The sequence below is a fragment of the Pipistrellus kuhlii genome, unplaced genomic scaffold, assembly GCF_014108245.1.
Source record: "Pipistrellus kuhlii isolate mPipKuh1 unplaced genomic scaffold, mPipKuh1.p scaffold_m20_p_5, whole genome shotgun sequence".
Lineage (NCBI taxonomy): Eukaryota > Metazoa > Chordata > Mammalia > Chiroptera > Vespertilionidae > Pipistrellus > Pipistrellus kuhlii.
The window spans coordinates 31685439-31706749 of NW_023425551.1; the positions used below are offsets into that span (position 1 = coordinate 31685439).

The window sequence follows — 21311 nt, forward strand, 5'->3', positions numbered from 1 at the left end:
ACATCCTACTGCCCCTTCTACATCTTACTCCCCAATAAAGTTCTTCACACTTTATCTTTTTGATCATTAAATGATTTTAAGTTCCTGGTTAGGATTGAGATGTTGGCAAGAGAGTTAGAAACAGAGGAGTAAGTGAATGAAGACTCTGTTAATCGTCCTCTTTCTTCCTCACACAGCAATTTTTCTAACAGATGCAATTATATTTGAGAGCTGCAGAGAATGGAATCTTGTTTTATTTCTTTATTCATCATTTTACAAATGGGATTCACTGTAAAAAGGAAATTGCCTTTGTAGTTCAGTTCTTCAGGCTGGAGTGCTCTGAGCTTCAATTTTTATACCAGCTGCTGCCACCACCTTGTATCTGGTGGGTGAGAACCAGCCAGGGAAGGAGGCTAAGAAACCAGGCAGAGTTCAAATTCATTTAGATTCAATATACTTTTATTCTTTGTAAATACAATGAAGTACAACCTTTTAACTTCACAAATCAGGTTAATTCACTTTGTACAAGAAAAGTTTCAACCTATGATAGTCCAAGTGCTGAATAGTTTTCCTCAGTGCTAGAAACTACTAAATCAAAATGTGAAAAGTACAGCAGCTATTTTAAAATGTTTGTTTCTACATTTTCATAAGTATAGATTGATACCAAAGGAGCAGCTTACAATGTAGAATGGGGTGTGTGTGTGTGGGTATGTGTGCACGCGTGCACACACACATTCAAGGCTTTACTAGAAACCAGTTTTCTAAAAGGCATTTGAGAGTCTCAAGCTGTTAGCAGTGGATCAACCGAGAAACCTCTTAGTGCTCATCTCTTTGACGTTCCATTCAACATCATGTCTGTGCTGGTTTCCTGTCTGATGTGACTCACTGAAACACCAGCTTGGACCCTCATTGCCTTTGGTTTCAGCACTATTTTAATGGGACAGCAATCTGCCTCAATCTTTCACCTTCGCTTTATTTGGTTTGGCTTTCTCTTTATTTAGTCTTCCTCTCTCGACTTTTGTTCTTTTAGTAAAGCTCTTCTATTTTTTGAGATGTTATTCAAACTGAAGTTCTGGTGAGAATTTTATTTTTTGTCCACCAATCCTTTGACAAGGTTGCCTGGCCTATGGTATTAAAAAGAAAGAGGAAAGAAAGAGAAAAGGGGAAAAAAAGATAGAGAAAAAGCAAATCTCACGGCGTAAGCTACCTTTCACTTATTAACTCAGTTCTGAAGGCCACTTAATTATGTATTACAATAGATGGGAAACTTTTGATAAAACTTTTCATTTTAAACCTAACCATTGTTTTTACAATAAAGTCTAGTTCATAAGATAGCTCTCAGGGCTGCTGCATGGTGTTATACACAGAGTTGTATTTGGTTACCCAATTTTATACACTAAAGATGAAAAGGAAGTTCTACTCATGTCCCGGTGTTCAGATGGATGGTTCAGATGGATCTTCCAGGTGAGAGGCAGAGTGGCAACCCTCCATTTGTGCCCTCCCAGGGCATGGCAGCCGTGAGTTCTCTGTGCAGCTGGGCCTTCTGGGCTGCCCTGCCCTGGATGAGGCAGCAGCGGGTCAGAGTTAACTGCAACTGTTGTGTCCATGGACGTTTCCTTCTAAAGGCTCCACACCCCCAGGCATATGCTTCCCAAAGGGTTGGTTAGTTGAAGCTTGTTCTCCATGGGTAGAAGTTCATCAGAGACGATCTCGTACTGAAAAGTGGGAACTTGAAGAGCTTAGATATCACTGGACTTGTACATATCTGAAAGCAGTCTTGTAATTGGTACATTGCCGATGGTTTTTTTGAAAAACACTTCTTCTATGGTGGATGGGCTAATAGAACGTAAAGCTGGCAAAAGCAACAGAAGCTTTCCGAAGCGACAGGGTTGAGTGGGATATCTGGAACGGGAGGAGCCGTGAAAGCAAGGTCAAATCCATTACCACTGGGAATTAACAGCTCATACGTAAGCACACACCATCTCCAGCATAGTTTCCTGACTGGGCCTCGTGAATAGTACACTTCCCCTGCAGCCAAGTCTGGGACTCGGGCCCTATTTATGGTCCTGATTCTACAGGCAGAAGTGTCCAGGCCTGGAGAACACACATGATGTCAAAATCACATGGTGACTGTCTCGACATTAGCAAAGGTGTTGCATTTCATTTTGTTTGGAGGGGAAAAAATGAAGAAACAAGGTACTAAGTTTAGGCAAGTTAATAAATATAAAGGTGCTAGTGCAGTAGCTAGTGGTGGTACCCATGTTTTCTGATTGTGAAGGTTTCTTCCTTTGGTAGGCCATTTCCCTCAAATAAAATGGATCCCTTTTTTCTAGGAAATTCTCCAAATTATTATTCAGGCATTATACTTAGCTACATTCAGGAATAATTCCATCCTTATTACACTGCAAATTGAAGGCTAAGTTCTGTTGGGTGGCAGTGCCACCCAACTTTCATGTCAATGAAATTGACATATAATTAAAGATGTGAGAAATTGCTTAACAATTTCCTTCCTTAATGTCCAACATACATCTGTGTTCAGATGTGCACGTTTCATTTTCTACTGCCTTCAGATGCGTGTAAGCCACCTCCTCACAGTAGCCCTCATGCTTCTTTAGTCAGTTGCCTGGGATCAAGTATCGGTACACTCCCCAGGGAGGGCTCCTGCCACTGAAACAAACCATCTAAAAGACTGAGGTCTGGGGTCACAACCTGTGACAGAACCAGGTCAACCAATAGCCACAAAGTGCTAGGAACTGATGAACATCAACATTCCTTCCCAGGAGTCAGGTGGCTGAACACTGAGTTTAACTGCCCAATAACCCCAGCCTGCAAATAAAATCCAGGACAGCAACCATCCCGCTTGTCTCCTGGCTTTGAGACATGAAAGCCCTTCTCTTCAACCTGATACGAGGCTGATTATTCATTCTGGACCTCTGAGAGCCTCATTTGGTTCTTTGACTACCCAGCTTCCTGAGCACCATGGATGGGGATCACCACCCCCACATTGATTAGTGCAATATGGAAATGGTGACGTTTATCTGCATTTTCTTAAAGGCCTAAATCCCACCACTTGCTCTTCTTGCTAAAAATTTCCCCTACGTTTTCTGGAAAGAAATCCCAAGATCCAGGTCTCCCTTTCACCTTGGCCACTTACTCTTGTCAATAGCTCTGTTTTCTGCCCCAGGATAGGGGAGAGGCAAGAGAAGCTGCAGTGGGTGGAACACAGCCGAGCTTCTACCACGTCTGCTGCATCAAACTAATGTGCTAGAAGGTCCCAGTGTGAGGAACCACTGGGGGAAGTGATTACTTTGAAAAAGGATGGATTTTGGAGAATTCTTGATTTTTGGTAAATAAATAATACATTCTCACCCACTTATTTTATTCTCTAGTTAAGAAGGGGTTGGCTAGTCAGTCAACAAGAATTGTCTATTATATATGAAGTACAGTACTGAGAAATAATAACAAAGTATGTATATGTGTATATGTGTGCGTGAGAGAGTCACAGAGACACAGAGAGAGCAAGTGTCTGACTCCTCAAAATTAATATTTTAGAATAGCTATGATCCTGATTTCATCCATTAGTAAAAATAACTGGAAGTTTTCACTCAGGTGTAAGTGTTTTGAGCCTGTCAAAGATCCATGTATTTGATATTGAATGATAACATATGATTTTTTTGAAAAGCCAAGTCAAGCCTTCTCCTTATATAACAGATAATTATAAATAGCTCACACAGCTATAATAATGAGCTCAGTTTGCAATGTTTGACTATTAGTTGTTCGCTATGTTAACTTTTCATTTTGATTTCAGATTTTATTTTTCTAGACAGGAAAGTGCTAAAGGAGAATGATCCTGATTTGAAGGAGCTAAGAAATAAGGCATAGTCAGTTTTGTCACATGCATGAGTCTAGATCTTAATATATTAAATTATAGCTGAGGCAGATATCATGAAACAAGAATTCCACGTCAAAGCAGATGAGTTCCTTCTAGGAATAATTTCCTTGTTTTGAGGGTGAGGGAGAAGTAGAATACTTGCCATTTCTTTAAAATAGACTTTTATTAATTTGTGGTTTAATTTTCTCAGGCTTTCTCTCTCTGGTTCTCCTCAGTCACCTCTCTGGCACCTTCCTCTACCAGCTCTAATGAGCACCCCTCATCCCTGCCATTCATAGACACCAGCTCCTGTGTGGTCCCCTCTATCAATCAGCCTTTCCAAATCCTCCCTCACCCAGCCTCCCCCAACTAGAATTTGTCTCTCCCACTCCCCACTTTGCTTTTCTGTCTTCTCTGGTCTGAATTGGAATAATACTTCTACCTATTTCATGCACCGGTAAGTGTCTTATTCTCTGGTGCCCCACAGTGCTCACCAGTGAAGGCTGGACTGATATCATATTCTTCTTGGTTTGATGTTCTTTAAACCTTAATGGCTCTAAATGCCAGAGGTCAGTTCTAATATACAAATTAATTTTTAGTGGGGAAATTATGTACTGCTTCATTCAATAATTTTGAACATATATTCAGTGCCTATAATATACATATTGAAATTTAACATGGATTTTAAATTTAAAAACCATGGCACTTTAATTTAGGAAAACATATACACATTGCACAGCACACAACACAGTTTTAATGGTATTCCATGGACAGAGAACAGTTTTATTCAATAAATTCAACAGAGGATTTGTAATAAAAATAAGAAAATCCTAGCAGAAGTGATATTACTCCAAACCGATATAGCATAAGGGAGGCATTGACAGTCTCCATTCATCTGATTAAGTTATTCCAGCACAGTGTCTGTAGTGATATCGAGATGATAGAGACAGGCTTCCATGGGCTTCCTGTTAAGACCAAGCTAGCTTTCTCGTTCTCTCTCTCTCTCTCTCTCTGCCCCTTCCTCCCTCCAACCCTAAAAGTCCCATTCTCTCTCCATAGCAATCATTTGGCCCTAATAGCCATAAATAAATAAATAAGCCAGCCTAGAGAATAATAAGAATAGCAACTCTGTTCTAACCTCACATCCACCACAGACCTAGCAAACTCCACAGCTCTTTAAAGTCCTGCTTTTCCCTCTAAAAATGGAAGCATAAAGGTCTATACCCCCATCGGTGGGCCATGAGGAGGGCTGCTGAAACCCCTGTGACTGAGAATTCCTACAAATAGACAAAAGCAGCTCTGCCAATGAGCCCTGCTTGGCCAGTATAACCTGGTGGGTGCAATGACTCCAAGTAACTCAACAGCTATCAATCAGCAGTTATGATGGGGGTACAGATGGCCTCTCTAGAAAGTTCTCTGGTCCTTCTATTTGGGATTGACATCCAAAGAAAGGCACTTGCCTTTTTTCAAAGGATGACTTCACTACTCTCAACTCTCTCAACTATAACACGTGGCCTTCATTGTTACCGTTCCCACATCTGGGTCAATTCATACAAGCTGTTCAACTATTATGATAGATTAACTTGTTCAACCAGGTCGGCTGCAAGGCATCTGGCAATCTAATTGCTAATCTAATTTTATTTGCTCATCTCACCCACCATGTGATATAGGTGAGCACGTAATTCTGAGTAACTTTGTTGGCTGACAAGAGAATAATTAGTCAGAAAGTTTGAACTGGCTTATGACCCCCTGCTCACACATGCACCATGGGAACAACCCTCTTAAGGACACCTTCAGGGCAAACAAGAGTCACCTGGTATGGATGTAGCTGTTGAGAGTTAGCTGAGCCTCGTCTTGAAGAGCTGCAATGGCAGCAGCATTCCGGAAACTTCTCAGTTCAGAACCACTATGTGTAGGAACTAGAAATGAAGACCAGGAAACTGTGATAGACAGCACAGGAAATGCAGGCGTGAAATCTCCTCTCTGAAGAGAATAGCCAGCAGGAGAATGCGCAAGTCCTCATGGCTATGGAAATGAGGCCAGACTAACAGTCTCAGCACCATTCAAAACTATCACTTGTTTTAGCAAAGGTAAAGCTGGAATTTGAGGTGGCTGAATTAGTGATGTGGCAAAAGTGGGGGGCGGGAGAGAAGAGACAGGGATTTGTGTCTACTTACCAGCTTTGAAAGTGACAATGCATTTCAGACAGGCAAATTCAGTAGCATCTAACCGGAGTTGTCTAAACCGAGCCACCACCTCTTGTAAAGCCTGTATTTCAGATATAATCTTATTCAGCTTCTGGGAATCTGTGTTGTCACCATTCATGCCTAGAATTAAAACATGGAATAAATGCTATAATATGAAGGCATTTTTTCATAATTTAATATTGATTTTTGACAAAATCCTGCATATCAATATCTTTTCAATTGTCACTCTAAGCTATCTGATTCCATGTACACTGGCTATATTGTATGAAAGTTAATATAAAATCGTCTCTTGGATGATAACAAACACAGTAATTTGCATTTAAATAACAATGCAAGCAGTCATGAATACAACAAAACAACATTATTTGCATTTAAATATAGATTTATAAATGACAGGTATACTCCATTGTTCAGTGGGAATTTGTTATTCTTTACATGTTGTTCTTTTTTCAGTAATGTATTTTTATGGTAATTTCTACAACAAAGTCATTAAATTGTGCAATTCTTACCAGATACAGCCAGTAGAGTGTTAGCATCAACCGGAATGGCCCATTGTGCTATTCCTAGAACAAACAGTTCTCTCCAAGCATCTTCCAAAAGCATCAGCTGTCATACAATAGATGTATAATATAATATAGCGTGTAATTTATAAATTTATAAACAATTTCAATATGTAAATTTCCATTATTTTAAAAAGTGTTTTAAATGCTTGTCTTGGTAATTTTTCCTCTGAATATTTTTATCTTTCCCTTGTTTTCCTTTTTCAAAAGGTGCCTATAGATAAGCACAGGCATCTGAGAGTCAGCCATTCTAATCCTCCAAAGTTTGCTTCCCTTAGGAAAAGGTTTATCCTTTTGGTCTTCCCATTTATTTGTTTCTAAACACCTAGAAACTTCTCCCAGAGACTCAGGCTCAATGAAATGCCACCAGCAGTCCAGCAGGTGGACACCCTCCTATAAAATGCTGGTATTTTCAGGGTTGAAGATTCCAGAGTAAGCTTGCAAATCTGGGTCCTCATTGTCCTGGTGAATATAGGGTGAGAGAGGGAGGAGAGAAAGAGAAAGAAAAGAGAGAGAGAGAGAGAGAGAGAGAGAGAGAGAGAGAGAGAGATCTCTCACTAATTCCCAAGAGGCATGCAGGGAAATCAGGGTGTAATTATGTTAATCGGGCTTTACTGAGTTTACCTCATCTCACTGACTGATTTTTCTGAGACTCATAAGTGGACAGCATCAAGGTGCTTGTCATTTTCATTCTAATAAAATATGCTACTGAATATTTAAAATGAAAATCTGGCTCCTTTTCCAAATGAATATACTGGATTCCACTTCACTGCAGTTTGCTATTTGTTGAAGGGTTTCCATCGAAGGGCTGAGTATCAGACAGTAAATAAATTTTGTTTGAATTAAAGAGTCTACAAATACTTGTTTTGAGAGAAAAAAATAGCCAATTTTCTCTCTCTCTCTCTCTCTCTCTCTCTCTCTCTCTCTCTCTCTCACACACACACACACACACACACACACACACACACACACACGGCAAATGATTAGAGCCAACCAGCTAACCAGGTCAAAGATAAAACTTAATCATCTTGAAAAATTTGTTTTTTAAAACATCTGTAAAAATCCAGCCAATTCTGGATGATTTATATGAAAGGATTTTTTTTTTCAGAAACTAAGAGCTAAATTGTGAAGGCTTGTAACCAAAATCAAAAGGTTGAATTTTCAAAATGCTTTCTTTTTATTACATTGAGTACAAAAAAAGAATATTTAAAAAATGCAAGGTAAACAGTATCAAATTCTGGCCATGTTTGAAAGTCCAGGTCATGAAAAAAAAAAAAAAAAAAAAAAGAACATTCCATGCTAGAAGATTAAATGTCTTTAGCACATTGCCAGGTCTTTCTGTAGGAAATGTACTTCATATTAAGGGGCCCTATTATTCCTTAATTAGGTATAAAATGAATTAAAGAAATAAATCCTTTGCTTTTAGAACTACTTATTAGCCTTTTGGGAAATTTGTCATTAATTCCCAAGAATGCACTGGTAACAGCCAAGGTTGTGAACACTTCATTCTCTTCCTTTCCCTTAAGTTCAGAAAAATTCTGGCAGAGGCCATTTCTGATGCCCCTAACAACAAAATTTCTGGGTTTTGGTACAATGCAGTTTTTAGCAGCACAAACTTTTATTGCCTCAGAATATCATTTACAACCGCAGAATTATGCACAATGCCCATTTGTTTACAAAATGTCTAAAAGACTTTAAAAATCTAGAGAGAACTTAGCCTGCAACACACCCTTTAATCATATACGCTGGTAAAGTAGTGGCCCCAACTCTATCACAATGAAAAAACATAAAGCTGAGCATATAGAATAGTGAGATGAGCTCCAAAAACCTTAGAAGAGAATACTCTTCTATTTCTCTCATCTCCAGCGTTCTAAGAAAGCACGGTCTCTATTAACAATTTTTAAAAAGTCATTCAGAATTTGTGATTACATTTGAAGCTTCAATTAAACTAAAAAACGTTAATGCCCTTGTCTGGTTTTCATCAACCATATATGAAGTTTCCAAATTAACATAATTACATCTCTTAGGAAGGTCCATAGCTAGATATTCTAAACCCGTAGGAAGGAGCTAGCAAAGATAGATCCCTCCTTGCTGTTAAGATCTGATGCCTGACCTTGGTGATTTACTTATCCAGGTTACCTACAGTTCCATAAGGCTGACTCCTGTTGCTTCTTCCCAGCTTCCTTCCCTCAAGACCTCTGGGCCCTCTTGGTCATACCTGGTCTTGCAAAGACAGGGTGGAGAAAGCTGGTACACTCTTAGCCCACTTGATGCTCATAAAGAGAAGCCTGGCAGCTGATTCACACACTGACTCTGTGGCCACTTCATAGAGATACATGGGGGTCCCATTCACTTCGTGGGGGTACTGGGTGGGAAAGAAACAGAGAGACCAGGGAGTGAGGAAACCACAGCTTTGCAAGAAGAGCCAACTTTGTGATGTTCTAATTAGAACAGAGGAGGAGATAGGAACTTGGATGTTCTGCTTAAACGGGCAGTTGCCATAAGGGCATAAAAACCAAACATCGTAGCTATAGAGTTTGGGAAAGTGTTGGGGGGAGACCCCGTTTCCACTGTGTGGGCCCTTTCCTTCCAGAGGGGCCTCTGGCTTTTTATCCCCGGCAGCAAATTTTCCTCGGGCTGAGCCAAGTGCCAGGCCTGTCTCCCCATTTAGATAAAGAGCTGCTCACATTTGTGTACATAAAAATAGATGTGGAAAAAAGTACAAATTAATAGGCATCCCAAACACAAATATGCATACGAGTATTTTTAGAAAGGATTAGTATATTATGGAAATATTTCAATTAGACATCTTAATCATTCACAGAGCATCCCCATTCATAACTGACAACATATTCATAACACTACTTTCCCAAGCTTATTATACCCATCAAGGGTAAGGAAGCAATATTAAATATTGTGTGTGTGCCCAGGTGTTTGGCTTCCCTGTGGTGCGGGGCTGCAGCTGGCCCTCCTCTGGGGGAGATCCAGATCTCCTCTTGGCCTGGGGTGGGAGCTGTGGGCAGGTACCAGCTGGAAGCCTGAAGGGTAGTCCCCAGGCAGCAGCCTTTTGAGGCGGTTCTGGCTGTGTTCCGGCCAGTAGAGAGCCTGGTGTAAACCAATCCCTGAGGCTCAGAAGGGAGTGAGTGAGAGGAGACTGGGAAATGATGTCAGCTTCCACTCTCCTCTCTGAGGTTAGCAACTCAAGGACTCTTTTCCTCCTTCTCAAAACAAATGTCCACTCTTCTGACCTGCAGGGGACTTCCTAGGCGGCCTGCTGGGCTCAGACTGGGCTCCGCACCAGGGCCCTTGCCAAAGGTGCAGCCTCTCTCCCCTGCTCACATCAAACGCGCTGACAGGGCCTCTGGGGAAGTGGCTGGGGGAAGGACAGGGTGCCGGGGAGTCCATGTTTGTAGCAGCTCAGAGAGTGACTGTACTGCACACTCAAGTGTGAGCAACTCTGGCTCCAGGGAGAAGAGCAACAGGCCCAGCGCTCCGTGCAGCGCTCGGCCTGCATCCTGAGAGGTCGCCCCATCGTTTGCCTGTCCCCATTCCAGTTCAGAAGGAATAGGTTCCCCTGTGCCCCCCCCCCCCCCCACTCTTCCTGGGACTCCCAGCAAGGCCGCTGACCTTGGGCGTGGGCTGAGCCAGGCTCACGAGGGTCTGGCGCTCGGGCGTGGCGGACACCGTGGCCAGCTCCAGGCGGTGCGGCTCCAGCTGCGTGACCGCGGTGAAGAAGGCTGGGGCGGGCAGCGCGGCCGAGGGGAAGTGCGCGGCCGCCCCGTTCTCCTCCTTGTGCCCGCGGAAGTACAGGGCCACCTGCTTGCGGATGGTGGACGTCCGAGGGCCCCGTTCGTGCTGCACCGCTGCAGAGACAGACAGATGGACACAGGCCAGGGATCAGAGTCTGTGAGACACACAGCCACACGCGCTGGGACAGGGCAGGCAAGGGCACTCGGAATGTGGGGGCGCTCTGAGGGGGAGCCCCGGCACCAAGTATCAGGTTAAGGACATGACTCAAGCAAGACTAGGTGTTCTCTGTCCGTGAGAGCCCTCTGGGAGGGGTTAGCTAGGGATCCGCGTTCCCCCTTCCCTCTGCAACTAGCCTCTGCACAGACTTTCCCCCGCTTGACCCTAGGATGGCTCCCCCCACCGCCATCTCCGCACCCCCAGCCCACACAGCAAAGTCAGAGAGGGCCACCACAGACGCAAAGGCCCTGAGCCCTGGGACCCTGGGGGATGGGACAGGGGGAGCCCACCTCGGAGGGACTGTGCTGGAGGAAGGCAGGGAGATGTGACAATTACCACCAACAGCTTAAACAAACAAATTAATTCAGGGCAATCTTCCTTTTGCCTAACTTGACAACTTGTCAATACACAAGTTCATCAGGTTGGACTCGAGCTCCTGCTTGGGAGGTTGAAAGGGAGAGGGGGTAGGAAAGCACTCTCCCCAGTAAGCTGCTGTGCCTCCTAGGGCTGCCACCTGGGCTGCCAAGGCCAAGCCCACTTGGCACCCGGTACTGAGGCCTCGTTCCTCTCTCCAGGCCATGACCACCCCACCACCCCACCCTGCTTTGCCCCGGCCTGGTGCACTCTTGCCAGACCCCCACCTGGCACCCAGAATCCTAATTCTTGCTGTGCAAGTATAAGAGCCCTCTGGGAGTTGGTGTCCGAGGCACCCATAGGCCTCACCCAAACTCCCCAGCCCTTTCTGTAAAACCGAGGGAAAACTCCGGAGAAGCCCAGATCCCCACACTGGCAGTGCCAAATTTGGAATCCTGTTGAATTTGCAAATAGAGACTCAAAATTCCCCGAGCTCCTGCTCCTGTCTCTGTCCTCCCTCCTCCCACATGTCAGTCTCCTAGTCTCTGATCTCCTCTTCCCCCAAAGGCTATCCAGACTGTGAGATCCTGCAAGAGGCTGTAAGGAGGGTGAACTGAGTAATTAAGATGAGAGGCAGCCAAAACTGGTTTGGCTCAGTAACTGAAGGGTCCCTGGGTTTGATTCTGGTCAGGGACATGTATCTTGGTTGCAGGCACGTCCCCAGTGGGGGGTGTGCAGGAGGCAGCTGATCGATGTTTCTCTCTCATCGATGTTTCTAAATCTTTATTACTCTCTCTTTCTCTCTGTAAAAAATCAATAATAATAATTTTAAAAAGATGACAGGGGTCTCAAGGAACGCTGCCTTCTTGGGGGTGACTGTGGAGCCCAGGTTTCCAATGTGGGCATGGGCCTTGCACTAGGAAGTTCAAGAGGGTTGGGATGGGGCTCATGCTAAGAGATCAGGAAGGATATGACTGAAAGCCTGAGGCCAATTCCCAGCATCTAGAAAGAAGTGCTGGGGAGATGGTTGACATGCCTAGTATTTCCTGTATATATATTTTGTTAATCAATCAACGTTGTTAGAGTAAAAAGATGCACTGATTACCATCTTTGTTCATGTTGACTTCCAAACACTTCTTGAGCCGACATGCCCTGCACTGGTTCCTGTGCGTCTTGTCCACGGGGCAGCCTCCCTGGAACAGAGCGCAGGCCGTCAGCGGCCCCTGGGCCTTCAGATGGTGACGCAAAGCCGGCTCTGGGTGGGGAAACAGAACCTGCCACCTCCAGCTGGGTCCGGGAAGCAGTGAGCCCTTGGGCACCAGCAGGGCCAGGTAAAGAAAGGACTGGGATTCCCAGGGCTACTTCAAGAGGACCAACTCATGACTCTATGACAATGCTCAAGTTGGAAAATCCTTCTCCAAGCAGATGAAGAGTCACAGCCCTGGTGTGCCAGACTCTGCTGTGCTAAGAGGAGAAGCTCCCGAGGGGACCTCCGAGAGTGGAGAAACTGGGGTGAGGCTTTTTCAGGACCCAAGACAGCGACCTGGCCCATAGGAGGAGGCCCCGGCGGCCCTTTGGGAGCGGGCTGGCCTGGAAGGATCCCTGCCATGGCCCCCTTCCACTAGCTATCTTTCCACTTAGGGTCTTAGTCTTCCTCTCTCTTTCACTTTCTGGGTGAGCCCATTTATTTGTCAGATAAGTATCTCCCATGTGTTCTCTACTCTCCTGTTTTCTCACTCTTGCCTTTGTACTGAAAGCTGTCCTTGTAAGCAGCATGGTGAGAGTTATCTTAAAGCCTTGTCTCATGGACAGATAGTCATTCTCAAGTGTGTTGAGGCAGAAGCCAGAGAGGTTAGGAGGGCAGGGCCCCCAAAGGAAAGGGTAAGAAGGGAAGAGACCAAGCCCTGGGCAAAATCTAAAAATACTCTCCATGTAAATATGTCTAGGAAGATAATGTGATAAACTGACAAAATGATAACATGGGTTGAGAATATTAGTGTGATAACTGGGAAAAGAGGTAATTGCTGACTTAGAAGTATTTATTTATCAAGGACATGTGAGAAAATAAATATTTTATCTAATGCATTTTTATGTGGAAATGTTGGCCATTAAAAGGGGAAATTTACAGAGAAATTTTTTTATGGAATTCATTCAGTATTTGGTATTATTACTGAGGAAACACATACATAGCTATATAAAGAGTCACGTATAATATACAGAAAGTACATAAGTTTGGTGCTCTCTGGTGTTTATATGAGTTGCTACTGTTAGATTTGCAATGAGAAAAAAGAGAATAAGTAAATGTATTTTTATTTTGCTTTATAATACCAAAATGTTATATATGTTAAAGTTAGAGTAAGTACATTTTCTAAAATATCCCTTGGGAATAATTACACATTAGAAAACAGTTTTATAAGATCACACCCCTCTGGTTTAAAAATGTTGATTTTAAAAATAAATACAAGGCTGGGGGTTGTAACAATTTCTATAGGTCCTCGTTGCTGTTAATAATAAGCTGAAATATTATCTACCTAATCTTAGAATAAAAGAGAGAAAGGAAAAAAAATTTTTTTTTGGTTCCTAAGTGAATTCTTCAGAGCATCTTTGCTAGCCAGTGAAATAGCTTAATGTAAAAAGGCTTAAAGAAGTTATTATTAAATGCAATCATATGCCTATCATCAGACGTTATTCCCCAAATATATTCTGTTAACATGTTAATGCAAAATGGAAGCCTTCATTAGTTTTTAAGAGTGTCTCCAAATCAGATCATATGTATATAAATATCTGGAGCCCGGGGAGAAGGATGAGTGCCTCCACTCCGTGCATTTATTCTCTCTGCAAGGAGACAGCCACCAAGCCTGATGAGTCTATTATCACTCCTTTACAAATACTTGGACTGACATCAGCGTGTTGATAGCCAACCCTTTTGAAAATATCAAGCATTAACATCTGAGATTTTGATTCCCCAAATCTGTGCCTTGCGTAAAAGTAAGACAATTTAAGTAGAAACTTGCTCGAATCTGGCAGCCCACAGCCATCCCACATTCCTGTGGAGCTACTGGGCTACAGCGCACTGTGTGTGTGTGTGTGTGTGTGTGTGTGTGTGTGTAATGTGATGTGCCCATATGGTAAAGCCAGAAACTGAGACAGAGCTGTGAATCCAATAAAACAAGAACAGGGCAGGAGAGTTCCAAGTAACTTATCCAAATACAGATGTCTTCTTGTTTTTGTTGATAATCCAAATCTACCAGAAAGTGATATAAGCAGACATGGCTTCAGAAAAAGATTGATCGACTAGCACCAAACAATATATGTGGCTGTATATATGTGTGTCATATTAATACATAGATATTAATTAGTGAGAATGTTTTACCAGTTTGGTCACCAAAGGAGGACTTCTGACTAATACACTCTCCAGGGTCTTTTGGGGAGTCAAGGCGGTGGCTCTGTGCTGGAGGGTCTGTGTGCCCGGCTACAGAGAGAGGGCAAAGTGTGGGATCAAAAGGCTGATCCCCTAGGTCAGTGGTCGGCAACTCATTAGTCAACAGAGCCAAATATCAACAGTACAACGATTGAAATTTCTTTTGAGAGCCAATTTTTTAAAACTTAAACTTCTAACGCCACTTCTTTAAAATGGACTCGCCCAGGCCGTGGTATTTTGTGGAAGAGCCACACTCAAGGGGCCAAAGAGCCACATGTGGCTCATGAGCTGAAGTTTGAGAACCCACCATGACTGTAGGTTGAAATAAGCCTGTTACTGGCCTGGAAAATGAGTCAGGGCTTCTAGTCGCTTTTCCTGGCAGCTTTGGCTCACGCTCAGTCTATGCCCGGTCTCCCCTGTTTCTTTGAGACAGTTCAGCCTGCCCAAGACCAAAACACAACCAACCAGGCACATCTCAGCAGAGACAGAGGAGACTCGGGAACCTGGGAGAAGGTCCCGCTTACTCCTTCCTTGCTAGCCTTCTCTTCCTGCTCGCTCAGCCCTTTTCTGACAAGGCTCAGCCAGAGGCAGAAGAGTTGAAGGGCATAGGTTTCACAGAACACATCCTCTCTGTCCCAGTGGCTAACACTCACTTTGAGTCTCAATCTTGAGTAGGATGCCCTGTGCCCTTCACCTCTGCCACCCCAGGGATGGGTGCTAGAGATGGGTGTGGCGGACAGACAGCACCACGTAGCTCTTTCTCCTGCTCACATTTGAGGTTTAGATGTTTAAGTCCCTTAGGCCCCCTGCGCTGGCTTTAGCGCCAATTGGAGAGGGCCTTACCCAATGTCGAAATGTTAGAGGATTAAAGTGTTTGGGGGTGGGGAGGCGGGACGCTGGGACTTCAGACTACCTACTGCAAACTCACGGGGTTTTTCCTTACCCTCCACAGCCATGCCCCCCACCTAACCTCCCACACACACCGCTTCTGCCCCGCTTTACCCAAGGGAAAGGGCCCCAAAGAGTTGAGTCTGTGGTGAGAGTGAACCCTAGAAGTCAAGGTCTGGGCTCTCCTGCGCAGAGCCGTCCTCGGACACAAACAAAGGAGGGGCAGGCAGCAGAGGGGAGCTGTGCGATGCAGCCTGGCTAAGGTACCTGGTTTCCAGATTTGCAGACGTACGTCCTGTTCCTTCGGATACTCCGTTTGAAAAACCCGGAGCAGCCGTCGCAGGCGTAGACCCCGTAGTGCTTGCCAGAGCTGCGGTCGCCACACACTTTGCAGGGGATGTCTAAAATGCGGCCTGAAATCGCAGGAGAGACAGGGAAGGAAGGGGGCAAGGGCGAGCAGGCGAGGAGGGCGGAGGAGAGGGAGGAAAGGGGAGAGGGGGAGAGAGAGAGGTGCTTAGCAATCTGACCTCTGAGGGGATTAGCACGGAGGCTGCGGTAAAAGCAAATAATGAAGTGATTTTATAGTCAAACTTTTTTTCCCTGAGCAAGTGTCAGTTTCCTACAATGAGCATTACTCATGCACCGCTACATGTATTGGGGTCGCCTCTAATCGCCGGGCCCATTGGGAATGAAAGGTTACCGCAGGCCCAGGCTCCGCCAACTTGGGCCGCCGCCCTCCCTCCCCCGCGCCTGCAGTGAGCACAGAAAGTTGCTGGTAAGCCGAGGAGGCAAACTGGACACGTAAACCGGGAAGGGAAGAAGCACAATCGCGGCTGGAACCGGGATGGCAGCTGGGAGGCCATCGCGTTTTCCTCCAGCCAGCCGCCGCGAGGTGGTTATTATCAGGACGATTATTGTCATGCTAATACTAGGATGATTAATGATAATAAGAGCCGTGGTCCTGGCCCAACTTTCGCTTTACCTAGGTGCTCAAAACGCTCGCTGGGACGCTTTTGAGAAATCATTTCCTTTAGGAAAACAATGTCTCCCCAAAGTTAAGCAGCCATGGGCCCGGCAGGGCCGAGGAGACGGACGCCCATGTGTGTGGCCGCCCGGGCAGGTCCTCCCGGAGCACCTCCTCTCCTCCACTCTCCAGCTTCTTCCTTCAAGGACGCGTTTCCACCCTGGGGTCCTCTGTGCATCCCTTCCTCCCCGGTTTCCAGCCGGCTGTCCCGGGCTGACCGATTGCTCTCGAGTCTACACTGTGGTCCCCCCGCACCCTCGTCCATTGGCTTCCACAGTCGCCAGATGGAAGGGAACTTTCCCTGAAATCCCCTCAGGGCTGGGGTGCCCGCAGACTTTGAAGGAATGTAAAGGAGGGGATAATATTCAACAATTCCGTGTAGGGAGGGAGGGAGCTATTAGGGACTTACAGACCCTTCCTCCCACAAACAGGGGGAGCACTGAATAAAGTGTTACTTTAGTAATAATGACAGTTCCTCATCATTAACTCCTTAACACTTAATTTTCCTTTGCTGCCCATGCACAGGTCTCCGGTCTGGCCCCGGCGGCCTGAGGCCGGAGGAAACTTCCCAGCTGCCCCCTGGAGCGCTGGGCGGGCGGGGAGAGGCCGGGGTGAGGGTGGCTGGGCAGGGAGGTGGGAACTCGCCCATGGATCCCGCGCGTCCCGGCGGGCGGGCACCCCCTGCGGTGGCCTCGGAGGAGTGGCGGCTGGGGCCGCGGTGGAAGGCTGGGGGAGTGGGGGGAGGGCGCGGGCGGCCCGCGGGGAGGGGAGGGGGGTCGGTAACCACCAGGCTCGGCCGGGGTAATTACAACCCCGCCGAAGCACCTGCCTATAGAGCCACCAGTGACCCGTCAAAAAGAGTAGCATGGGAATTCGGGCGGTGACAAAGGCCGGCGGGGAGGCGCGCGGCGAGGCGACCACCGCCTGGGCACCCCCCCTCCTTCCCGCTTCCCGCAGGGGGGGAGGAGAGGCTGTGCAGGGGGAGGAGAGGCTGTGCAGGGGGAGGGGCTGGTCCCTCACCCCTCCGTCTTGTCGCTGCGCCCGGGGAAGCTCAGGGCCCCCCAGCAGGGACTCGCTCCTAGCTGCACCGCGGCCGAGGTCTGCAGGCATTTGGTTTCTGTCATTTGCAACCAACCTCCTGTGCATAACTCGCGCCCTCTGCCTCCGCTGAGGTCCACGTTCGGGGTCCGGTCTCCCCCGCGGCACTTTTGCAGACGCCCAGATGAGCGCACAGGAGAAGCAGCAGGGTAGGGGCTCTTGTCCTTGCTTGCCATCCAGAGGCCAGGGCACCCCCCCCCCGCCCCCAGAGAACCCCGAAGGGGTGGAGGAAGCACCCGGCTCCTGCTGCGGGCACCCGCGCCCGCCCCGGGCCACGGGAGACCCGCTCCCCGCCCCGGGCGGGCGCGGAGGGAGGAATGCGAACATTCCAGCGCCCGGCGGCGGGCCTGCGCCTCCGCCCCCGCGGCCCGGCCCCGTTAAGGTGACTGGGGGTCACGAGACAAGCGAGTTGACCCCGTTGCAAAGCTCCCGGTTTAACACACCGAGCGAGCTCAGCTCCGACGTGCGGCCGGCGGGGGTTTCCAGCGGCTGGAAAACCGTCCTTCCCTCCCCGCGCCGGGGGGTCCCCTCAGGGCTTTGTGTGTGTCATAATTGCCTAAAGATATATGGCAGCTTCGATTACTGTAATTACCATCAGGGGCTGTTGAAAGAAGTTAGTCCGGGCCGCAGGGGTGAGTGGCCGAGGTCTGGTTACCACCCAGGCGGGCTCCCCGCGGCCGCGCTCCGCTCTCCAGCCGCCGGGTGAGGGCTGCGGACCTTGGGCCCGGCCGGCGGGGCCTCCCGGCTGCGCGGCCCTCCCGGCCGGCCCGGCGCGGGCGCGGGGTGCGGGGTGCGGGGTGCGGGGTGCGGGTCCTTCGTCCCGAGAAACCTCCGAAGTGGAGGCTGGATCTGCGCAGGGGCGCCAGGCTCCCGTGGTCAAACTCAGGCTCTCGGGAAGTTGGAAAGGTCCAAAGTTTTCCCGATGATCACACTGTCTTCCCCCCCCCCCCTTTCTTTCTAAAAGCCTGGAGGGACCACCGCGTCCTAGTCCTGGGCACGCGGGGCTGGTCCCCAGCGAACGGACGGGCTTCTCGTCCGCTCCTTCTCGCCCCTCCAAGGCCTCCCCTTTCACAAATGCCCCGACCGTGGCGGCTCCGGACCCCGAGTGGGTGCAAGAGTCGGAGGCTCCTTACTTCCAGGGAGGGCGGCGAGGGGGGCTGTCGGGGTGAGCAAGCAGGAGGCCTTCAGGGCCCAGGGCTTGGGTTTGGGCAGTGAGGCCCGGGATGCCGCGGGAAAGGTCTCTCTCCGCGCCTCCCGAGAGGGACCTTGCACGCGGGAACGTGGACCCCGCAGGCGGGAACCTGGGCCACACAAACACGAGCTGGCTCCCTCCCCAGAGGGTCCAACAAGCCGGGCCAGAGCAGGCCAGCCCTCTGGTGCGGGCTCTGATGCAGATGCAGAACGCGGTTAAGGCTCCTTCTCTCCTCTGCCTAGATCTAACCATGCTTCCTTTTCTCTTTTTGTTCACGTTCATTTTGGTCTAATTTTTAAAAGGGCAACACCCAAGCCAAAACCATCAGACAAAGTGAAAACACGACCCACATGGGATGGGCAGGAATCGCACCCCCGTACGTAAGTGGGACTTCGCTATCAGTTCTCAGAAGTGTCTCTAGGACTCTGCCAACTTTCAGACTCCCAATAAGATGATGAGGATAAGGGAGGGGGCACAGAATATGCTGCAGGTGACAGCAGCAGCGGCCGCCCCCAGCCTTGGACCTAGGACAGGGCAGGCCCCGGAGGCGGGAACGGAACCGCCCGGGGAGATCCCAGCATTCGGGCCTGCCTGTCCTCGGCTCCGCAGGCTCCGGGCACTCCGAAGCCTTGGGACTCCACCTCGCCCTGCACTAGGCCAGGCCGTGGTGCAGGGGCGGCTGGGCACCAGCCTCGGCGGGGCTCGCGGTGGGGGGGACCGCCGCCAGCTGAGCAAGTTTGAAGGAGAAACCCGCGAGAACGGAACAGGCCGCAGGCTCCTTCCTCCTTGGGATTAGAGATTTGGTCCTCTCTTCGCTGGGGCGTCTCGCCATACTTCAAATTCCCCGGGTATGACCTATGCGGATTTAGGATTAAGGGGAAAATGTGACTTTTAAACGGTTTCTGCTTCCCAGTTTGCAGGATTATTCGAAATAGCTAGAAATGGGGTGCAAAGCATTCCATTCAAAATCCGCTTTTCGCAGAGTTGCTTCTGCGCTGCGCCGCGCGGAGCTGGGAGTTTGGAGCGAGCAGAGGACGGTGCCGCGGGCCGAGGCCTAGTTCCGCCCCCACCGCCCCCTCCGCCCCGCACACAAGTGGAGGGAACTCGCGGGACTGGTGGGCTGGCTGCAGGGGCTGCAACCTTCCCACCTTGCGGGAAAGAGGAGGGATAAAGAGGTTCAGAGCTAACAAATTGTTCTTCCCTCACCACGAAACGCTCCGGCTCACTGCAAGAAGCTGGGCCAAACACGCGCGCCCAGGGAGCCCCTCTCCTGGGTCGCAGTCGCTGCACTCCGGGCAGGACCACCCCGGCCTCCCCGCCCGGCCCAGCGACGGACCCAAAGGTACCCACTTGTTGATCCAGCCGGCTTGCTCATGCTGGCGGCCCCGGGGCGCAGCGGCTGGTGGGCGCCGCTCGAGTCCCGGCCGACAGCGTCCGCCTCGCCGCCGCCGCCGCCGCCGCCGGGCTCCACGGCTCTCCAGCCGCCCTCCAGCCTGCGAGGCTCCCGGGCCGGGCAGGGGGTGGGTGTCCGGCGCGCGCTGCTCCCCGGGTTGGGTAGGGGGATGAGCGCTCAGAATTCGTTCCACCGTGCAAATGCAAGCATCCTTAAGTTTCTTCCCGGTTCTTGCAAAACCGCTGCTTTGGGGGATGTTGCCTGATATGGACACACACGCATGGACAGACAGATGGAGAGACGGAGGGGCAGACAGACAGAGGAAGGAGGGAGATCGAGGAGGGGTGTTGAAGGACACAAATGGAGACGCACGAAAGCGGTCTTCCTACGGAGCAACGAGGGCCAGATTCCCCTCTTTCTCCATTCCTGTCTGTCCGTCTCCACCGTCTCCCTCTGCGCCAGGCACGCCGCGTGTGGACAGCGCTGTGCAGACCGCCGGTCTTCCGAGGAGAGAAGGAAAGCGGCCGCAGCCTCCGGGCGGACGGGCGCCCAGGGAGACCGCTAGATGGTTGGGCAGTCTCCCGAGGGAACGGGCGGCCGGCTCCCGGCTTCCGGGGACAGCCGCGCTCGCCGCGGCTCGGGGCCCCCGAAGTTCATTACCCCGCGACTCTGTGCCCGTCGCCGCGGACTGGGCCCCCTGTGAGATCCCCAGGAGCTCTCTCTCTGACAGGCAGCCGCGGGGAGGGGACTGGGGCGTCCCTGGCCCACTTAGCTTTTCCCCCAACTCCTGGCGGGGCCTGACGTCAGCCATGTGCGGGGCGGGGGGGGGGGGGGGGGGGGGGAGGGGGGGGGGGTTAAATGCTAATGATATTAATGAACCTCCCAGCGGCTCCCGGAGAAAATGCAGGCGCTCTGGGAGCCGACGCGCGAGCGTGGCTGTGAGAGAGTGTGTGGCTCTGCGCGCGCGTGATATGGTGAGGACAGGGCTGCGCTGCTTGTAACAAAAATGAATTATTATATTTCATGGCGAGAGGGGAGGGGAGGGGGGAGGGGGCTTTCTCAGAACGCCTTTCCCCTTCTCTCTCCAGACGGGTTCGTGGAGGAGGACAGCGGGGACCCTGTGAGTGGGGACTCGCGTGCCGGATGCAGCCACGGAGGAGGTGGGCTCATTTTTAGTCCCGCGCCCTTTCTGTTGGGTAAAACTTGGATCTGGCCCGAGGTGAGTACTAGTTACTTATTTGCAGCTGCCTAGGGAAGGCTCTGGCTGAGGGCGCTGTGTGGGGGCTGCAGGTCTGGGTGGGTCTGCGGAGGCGCCGCGCTTCCCCGGACCTGGCGAGGTGCCGCCCGCCGCCCGGAGG

At 49.3% G+C, this 21311-nt stretch overlaps 1 protein-coding gene across 1 annotated transcript; it reads right to left on the bottom strand.

Moving 5' to 3' along the window:
* Positions 1–416: 416 nt before the first annotated feature.
* NR2E1 (nuclear receptor subfamily 2 group E member 1) lies at positions 417–20466 on the bottom strand. Its single transcript, XM_036415165.2, has 9 exons — positions 19911–20466; positions 15514–15659; positions 12043–12130; positions 10245–10480; positions 8836–8982; positions 6567–6663; positions 6028–6177; positions 5664–5769; positions 417–1881 (listed from the first exon to the last, which is right to left on the bottom strand). The coding sequence occupies exons 1-9, from the start codon at positions 19933–19935 to the stop codon at positions 1719–1721; spliced, it is 1158 nt and encodes a 385-aa protein (XP_036271058.1). The 5' UTR covers positions 19936–20466; the 3' UTR covers positions 417–1718.
* Positions 20467–21311: the final 845 nt, after the last annotated feature.

Coding starts and splice junctions, on each gene's coding strand:
- NR2E1 (XM_036415165.2), bottom strand. CDS start 19,935: ATGAGCAAGCCGGCTGGATCAACAA. Junction 15,660..19,910: donor CAAGCCGGCTGGATCAACAA/GTGGGTACCTTT, acceptor CTGCGATTTCAG/GCCGCATTTTAGACATCCCC. Junction 6,664..8,835: donor CCCTGTCTTTGCAAGACCAG/GTATGACCAAGA, acceptor ATTGTATGACAG/CTGATGCTTTTGGAAGATGC.